An 8,090-nucleotide genomic window follows, 5' to 3' on the forward strand; every position below is an offset into this window, starting at 1 on the left:
CGTCTATGTTAAGTTGGTTTACTTGCCTGTCTCCTGGATTTTCTAATTAAAATACCTTTTTGTTGATCTCCTTCGTCCTCGTGTGTTTGTACCTCACCAACCCGTGACAGAAGAACGAACTGCCTACAGTTTTTTTGCGGCATTTTTGTTTCCTTTTTTTCCCCAATTCTTTGTCACAATGGACAATCCTAACGTTGCCCTGCTATGCCTGGAGCAGAGGGACCACTCCCAAGAGACTCACACCATTGATTTTTTTGGAGTTAGCCTAACGCACTATCCAGACCGCTCGCTGAGGCTTGAGATGTAAAACACACAAAGCGAGCGGTCTGGATAGTGCGTTAGGCTAACTCCAAAAAAATCAATGGTGTGAGTCTCTAGGGAGCGGTCCCTCTGGACAATTTCGCCGCATGTGTGGAGTGGGTGCTGGAGAATAATGGACTATACTTCTCCGTCTGCCCCGCTGATGAGGACATCTCCAGCCCCACTCCCACTCCCAAACCAGTGACCAGCCAGCCGCAATCCCGCTGCACAGGGGTATCGCTTGAGTCCACTGCAGACGGAGAGCCTGAGCCTGCCGTGACACGTGAGCCAGTGCAGAAACGTCACCTCCGATCTTCACCTGAGGCCTGAGCCTCAAAAATGTTCTGACCAAGTGCGTGAGCCGGCAACATCGTCCGTTCCTGAGGGAGTTTTAGTGGAGATCGAGGGCTTGAAGGGAAGGCCCGCCCACACTCCCGTGACTGAGGGTGAGTTGCAGCTGACCACCGGACTATACATTGAGGAACTTATGGACATCTTTGATATGGATTTGATCGACTGGGTTGGGGAGGTGATTCCCGGTGTTTCTGAATCTCCTGCGTCTCCACTGGTTCCGCCCAGCTCCTGTGCTCCTGTGTTCCCTCCCAGCCTCCCTCTCCTACCTCCTCTCCTAAATCCAGCCAGTTCCTCATTTCTGTCTCCGCTGGTTCCTGTCAGTCCCTCAGCTCGCCCTCAGTCAGCGCCAGCTGGGCGCTCTGATCCACCACCTTGGTCCTATGACCCATCGGCTCCGCCTTGGCTCCTAGCTCCCTCATCTCCACCGTGGCCCATCATCCAACCATCTCCGCCGGGCTCCCTCGTCCCTCCGGCTCCACCTTGGTCAGTCGTCGACCATCCACCACTCCACTCCTCCAGCTTCACCTCGTCACTCCATCCCTCTGGCTCTGTCAGGCTCCTCCGGCTCCACCTTCATCCTCAGTCTAAAAGTCTAAATTTCGATCTGTGTGTCATGCATGCCACATAATTTCAGAATAGGTGCCCTGTAGTTATAAAATACTTACAGTATAAATGCTTTATAATTTCGCAGGTTATTACCCCCTTATTCCCCAAACGTTGCATATTGTTCCCTTATACCTACAAGTAGGTACTGTGGAGGTACTCTATAGTTGCAAATAGGTATGCTGTAAATTCTGTTTAATTACGCGGTACATTGCGGGCTGTAATCTAAAGCGCTACCTAAATGTTTAACAATTAAATGCATGACAATAAAAAAGAGCCAAGACAAAAAAATACAAACACTGAAAAGGACTGGAGCTCCATAAGGTGAATAATGAAAATTATTTATTGACAGTGTGATAATTTGAACTGAAAGGTAGTTTTGATAATAATAAAAATGATGTAATACTACATTCAAAATTAAATGACTGATTTCAATCCACACAAACAGAGAAAATCACAGAAACACATGGTCACTCAGCAGGACTCACACACACACTGATCTTACTGTCTATACGAGGATTTATTACACAGATTTATTCTGACGTTATTCTACTGACAGAAGTTCAGCTGCAGTATTAATGTCATGAAGAGAAAAGAAGAGACTCTATAACATCTCACTGTTACTGATTTATCATGCAGCATTATGGGTAGAATCTCTCATCAATCTATTCCGATTCATCAACACAGTTTCACTGATGATCCATAAACATAAACCCCAGGATAGAGCGGCTGAGTGAATGTGGTCTGGACTGTGTGGATGAGGCTCATTGTGTCAGAGACGCTGTAAAAGGACAGAGTTCCTGCACCGTGATCCACAAACACTCCTATTCTCCTGATCATGGACTCCACAGGGAGATCAGTCTCTATGTTATTGTGCCAGAATGAGTAACTGGAGGGAGTGCAGCGCAAACTCCAGGACTGATCATTAGATCCAAACCAACACCCTTTACCCCGTCCCTTCCTGCTGATGCTCTTATATGACACTGATATATGCAAACCTTTATCTCTATTCCACTCCAGCTCCCAGTAACAGCGTCCACACACACTCTCTCTACACAACACCTGAGAATAATAATCAAATCTGTCTGGATGATCAGGATACGACTGGACTGTTTTAGCGTATGTAATCACTCTGTTGTTCTCAGACAGACGGAGGCGTTTATTCACTGTGTTCAGATCCAGAGTGAGCTGATGGGAATCTGATGGAGATAAAACACATCAGAATCAGGAATTATGAATCTGTTTGATCTTTTTATGTATCTGAACTCTTCATGTTCAGTGTATCATCAGTGTCTCAGTACAGATGACCACATATCTGTGCAAATCATCATTTACATCATCAATTATAAACTCTTCTTTCAGCTTCTACAGAAGAACATGAACACACTCAGTGAGTTTTTCTGCTGGTTTTCTTACTGACTTACATTGTAGGAAGTGGTTCCTGGTCCTGGGAACAGTGTTGGTGAATGCGACTGTGGAAATCAACAGACATGAACAGTGTGATTCTCATGATCCTGCATCCATTCCTAACACATTTCTAATATGATGTTCTCCATGATATGAGATGATGATGGACTGGTTTCTGAGAGCAGATGAATCTCCAGGACTTTACCTCTGTCTGAGATCTTCTTGAGTTCCTCTTTGCAGAAATCCTTCAGTTTGTCTCTCAGCTGATGGACAGATTCTCTCAGATCATCGAAAGAGACGAGAGAACTGAAGAGATCATCATTTACGTCTGTAGATTCAGGAGGAGCTGAGAGAGACTGGAAACTCTACAGAAAACACAAATCAAAACTCATCAGCTCCACACTTCATCCAATAACCTGCTCCAACATCAGATCTGACTCGACTGATCTTTAGTAACTCACCTCAATCCAGCACTTCCACAGCATCAGCTTCTTTCTTCTCATATTCATTATATCACATTAGAGCTTAGCTACACATTAGTATCTGACAATTACACTATATGAGAACTTTCTAGGAAATAGTTTGGATGATAAAACATCTGCTAAGAACATAAATATTCATCTAACAGCTCAAGCACATCAATGGAGTCTCGTAGGGTTGAGTAGATTTGCTCAGGAAAAGCAGCTCAAAGGCTACGGTTAGATCGACCATTGTTTATAACTTTAGAGATACTGAAAGTTCACAAGGACTCTTAAGACATGCTCAGGTTTGGTTTGGTTTTAATAAAATGAAGCATTGATGATATACAGGCTCACTTCATGTTTGGGGTCTTCATGGTCAAATTGATCAATGTGTTCCAGGCCAATAAAAATCAAGATCACCTGATCCAATTTTGATGAATGTTTCTCAGAATCTGCACTATCGAGTTCACTGATTTCACCATTGTGTAATAAATCAGAAGGAAACATGAAGTAAAAAGCTGAAATGTTAGTGAAGTTTTGAACTGTCGGTGGCGCTAGTGGTGTTTGACGGCTAAATATATCTTCCAGAAGAAAGAGCTCAGAGAAATGATTCCTAAGAGATTTCCAGAGCTGAAAGCCATTTGTAAGCGGTGTCTCTTTCAGAAGAAGATGATCAGATGAGAGTCTGACTGATGATTATATAATAAGACACTCATGAAATGTTTCTCTGTGAGTCTGGTGTCACAGCAGGATCTGCTCAAGTCCACTATGACCCTGTTCTTCTAGATCTGTGTTACCTGCAGGAACTGGATGTGATCCTGTGTGTGTGAAAGCTGCTCCAGCTCAGCGTCTCTCCTCCTCAGATCATTGATCTCCTGCTCCAGTCGCTCCAGTCGTCCTTCAGCTCGGCTCACTGCAGTATTTTCCCGATCTCTGATCAGCCGTATCAGCTCAGAGCGGCTTCTCTGAATCGAGCAGATGAGCTCAATAAAGATCCTCTCACTGTCCTCCACTGCTGTCTGTGCAGAGCGCTGTTAGGACACACAGTGATTCAGGCTTCAGTGAGTCTGAACTGAGACTGAGACAAACTTCTCTTCTTCTCCAGACTCACCTTCTGAGACTCCACAGCCTCTCTCAGCTGCTGGAGATCTTTCTCTCTCTGCTGGATTCTCTGCTGGAGCGTCTTCTGCGTCTCCTCCAGCTCCTTCTGCAGGACAAACAGATGATAGTGAATCTCACAGAAAACTACTGGCACTAAATGTGACCCTGGAGCACAAAACCAGTCTTAAGTCGCTGGGGTATATTTGTAGCAATAGCCAAAAATACATTGTATGGGTCAAAATGATCCATTTTTATTTTATTTCATTAGGATAACAATTAAAAGATATTTAGTGAATTTCCTACAGCAAATATATAAAAGCTTAATTTTTGATTAGTAATATGCATTGCTAAGAACTTCATTTGAACAACTTTAAAGGTGATTTTCTCAATATTTAGATTTTTTTGCACCCTCAGATTCCAGATTTTCAAATAGTTGGGTTATTCTATAATTAGGGGTACATTTCAGGTCAACAAAAAAGTGAAGAAATCAGTGTGCTTTTCTGCAAAATAATCTAGTTGTTTCCATAATATACCCCCATATTGTTCTAAATTCATTAGTTGCCAAGCTTAAGCTCAAATTACTTTTTAAATATTTAAATGAAAATAAATATTTGATTCATTGTTTTGTCAACTGTGTTACAGACAAAAGTGGTGTCATAGAAGAAATAAATGAAGTACTACACATATGATAAAACATTTGTTTGAAAGTTATTGAGTCTATTCACCAGGGGTTTTGAGGTTGTATGTCTAACTGATTTAAAAAATATGAATTTTAAACTGAATAACGGATATTCTTTGGTATACTATCATCAAGGATGGATATTTTTCAACATAATTCTCCATTACACTGAATCTAGAGTTATTCAACGTCTTTATGTAATACTGTTCACTCTAGAGATGTCCTTTTTATAATTTTTATAAAAATGTTGCCTACAATTAAAGATTTATGACACAAAAATCACACGTAACACAATTGACAGATAAAGTAACACAGTTGACTGAAGTAACACGGTTGACAGGATGCATTAGGAGAAAAAGAGAAACCTTTCTTTAAAATAAAACCTTTTTATTTTGACAAGTGTCAGCAACAAGTAATTAATCAACTCTCTTGAAACAATGGAGAAAACAAACAAAAACTTTAAAAAATGCTGTTAATACTACATTAGTCTCATTCACAAAACAGTCTATGTTTTTGTAAATACGCAGCCCTTCTCTCAGGATCAGCATCACGCCGAGCCCTGTACTGGCGCTGCTTCTCTGCAGCAGATAACATAATTTCCCTAAAACAAGATTAAGAGCACTTTATAGTTTTTCAACCTTGCTTGATAGGGATCACATTAAATAAATGTCAGCAGAAACCCACCATTCCAAACCACGAAATCATATAAAAATGAAGCATACTTCATGAAATCCTTGTTTGTTGATATATGTATATTTCTGGAGATAATATAGATTTTGCTGAAAAGCTATGGAATGCTCCTTTAATCGAGTGTAATGATTTATTCAGTGCAATATATAGATAATATTATAGTGTTAAGATTAGTTAAATTAATCCCTTAATGTGAATCACATGTTTTTATAAAATAACTATTACTATGTAATTACACTTGTTCATATTTTACCATGTCATTCCTGTGTTATAACAATAGTTAATGTATGTTTTTATCAACAATACTCAATATAGGCATAAACTATGACAAGAAACCCAGCCAACATTGTCAACCGTGTTAATCCCTGTCAACTGTGTTACACTTGATGGGTAACACAGTTGACAAGTAACACAGTTGACATTTCTTCCATTTTAGGGCCTTGTGCTAACTGTAGACCTTGAACATGTCCCCACATTACCTTGATCAACTAGTGTTTTTATACATTTTATCTACATTTTTGTAAATATAATATCTAAAGTAAGTACACACGACCATGTTGATAACACAGTTGATGAGCAATTCATCTACTCTATGTGTAGACAATAATAATGATTAAAAATTGAAGAGGAGGAGTAGAAACTTACCACACTGTATTTAAAATTCCCGCCACTGAAGGTCGTGACATCACATGATGTTGGACATGTGACTTTGGAACAAACCATTGCTGATTTATAGGGGTTTTGTCAATGGGTAACACAGTTGACAAAGATTTCTCGGACACACACAAAGTTAATAATTTAATAGATATAAACAAGTGAATTAGTTTTTAAAATACATTTGCCTTGTTTTAATGATTATTTTTAACAAATAATGATGAAAATAATATACAAAAACATGTATTGTAGTGTTAATTTGAAAGGCAAAACTTGACTTTTAGCAAATCGGACAGCACAAAAACTGTTATTTCCAGTACAGCATATGCATTTTCTCCTAATTAACTTTTGGAACTGGTTGACTTTTATGCATGAAATAAAGAGGAATGTGCCCAAATATAAAAGTGATCATTGCTTGAAGTGAATATTCAGTAAAAATGATAAATACAACCAATGGACTTGAAATGTACCCTTAATTATAGAATGACCCAGTTGTATCTCAGCCAAATATTGTCCGATCCTAACAAACCATACATCAATGGAAAGATTATTTATATTCAGCTTTCAGATGATGTAGAAATCTCAATTTTGAAAAATTGACACTTATGACTGGTTTTGTGGTCCAGTGTCACAAATCATCATGTGAACAGATGAATCCAGTAATAATGGAACTGATAAACAATGGCTATCTGTTATAATCAGCATACATGAATTATCATAAGGATCAAGCAATTGAATGCAAGAATTATAAAAGTGAAACTGACTTCACACTGACAGAGTTTCTGCTGTGTAGCAGAGCTTGCATTTTGAACAGTTCACTCCATTATTTTATGTTGCTTAATCAAAGGCTATTTCATGAAAGCTTGTGTTGATAAAGGTTTACAGTGTATCTTCAATGAACAGTGAAACTCTTCTTGCAGCTGCTGTTCATTTCTGCTGCTGTGTGAATGCTGTAAGCTGTTAATATGGTGCTGATATAAACACATATGAAACGAGTGTCAGCAATATTTCATCAGTGTCTAGTGTTAAATACCTGTTTCTCTGTCCTCTGTGCTGCAGCTGATACAGTGTCGTGGTTTTTATGTTCATCCATCGTACACAGCACACATATACATTTCTGGTCAGTGCGACAGAAAACCTCAAGGAGCTTCTCATGTTTCTGGCAGATCATCTGCTGCAGTCGTCCAGTGGCATCAGTCACTTTGTGTCGTTTTCCTGAGCGAAACTCCTCGTGCCGCTCAAAATGAGTTTGACAGTAAGACTCCAGACACACCAGACAGGACTTGACGGCTTTGGATTTTCTTCCAGTACAGACGTCACACTGCACATCTCCAGCTCCAGAGTCACAGTCAGCAGGACGTTTCCTCTTCTTCAGTTTCTCCACCACTTCAGCCAGCATGGTGTTTCTAGCTAAAGCAGGTCTTGGACTGAAGGTCTGTCTGCACTGAGGGCAGCTGTAGACTCTCTTCTGATCCTCCTGATCCCAGAAGCCTGTAATACAGCTCTTACAGTAACTGTGTCCACATGAAGTAGTCACCGGATCCTTCATGAGATCCAGACACACTGAACACATGAACTCATCCTGAGAAACTCTGGCTTCTGCCATTTTACTGCATGAATACAGAGACACAAACACACGACAGCTCAACCACACTTCAGTTTCTGTTTCCTTGAACTCACGTGATTCCTGTTTCCTGGTTCTGTGTTTGAGTGCCGTGTGTAAAACAGGTGTGTCTGTGAGTCTGTGAAGCAGGTAAAGAACGACGTCCGCTCATGACAGCTTACACTGCAGGGAGAATGGAGACTCCGTTTCCAGGTGATCCAGCTGATCTGGAGTCAAT

General features: G+C 40.3%; 1 protein-coding gene across 1 annotated transcript; it reads right to left on the bottom strand.

The window, feature by feature from the left end:
- Positions 1 to 1,577: 1,577 nt before the first annotated feature.
- On the bottom strand, positions 1,578 to 7,908 carry LOC131538035 (tripartite motif-containing protein 16-like). Its single transcript, XM_058771827.1, has 6 exons — positions 7,283 to 7,908; positions 4,237 to 4,332; positions 3,923 to 4,156; positions 2,870 to 3,029; positions 2,682 to 2,729; positions 1,578 to 2,456 (listed from the first exon to the last, which is right to left on the bottom strand). The coding sequence occupies exons 1-6, from the start codon at positions 7,853 to 7,855 to the stop codon at positions 1,936 to 1,938; spliced, it is 1,632 nt and encodes a 543-aa protein (XP_058627810.1). The 5' UTR covers positions 7,856 to 7,908; the 3' UTR covers positions 1,578 to 1,935.
- Between the last annotated feature and the right edge of the window lie 182 nt (positions 7,909 to 8,090).

This window comes from Onychostoma macrolepis, chromosome 03 (genome assembly GCF_012432095.1).
Source record: "Onychostoma macrolepis isolate SWU-2019 chromosome 03, ASM1243209v1, whole genome shotgun sequence".
Taxonomy (NCBI): Eukaryota; Metazoa; Chordata; class Actinopteri; order Cypriniformes; family Cyprinidae; genus Onychostoma; species Onychostoma macrolepis.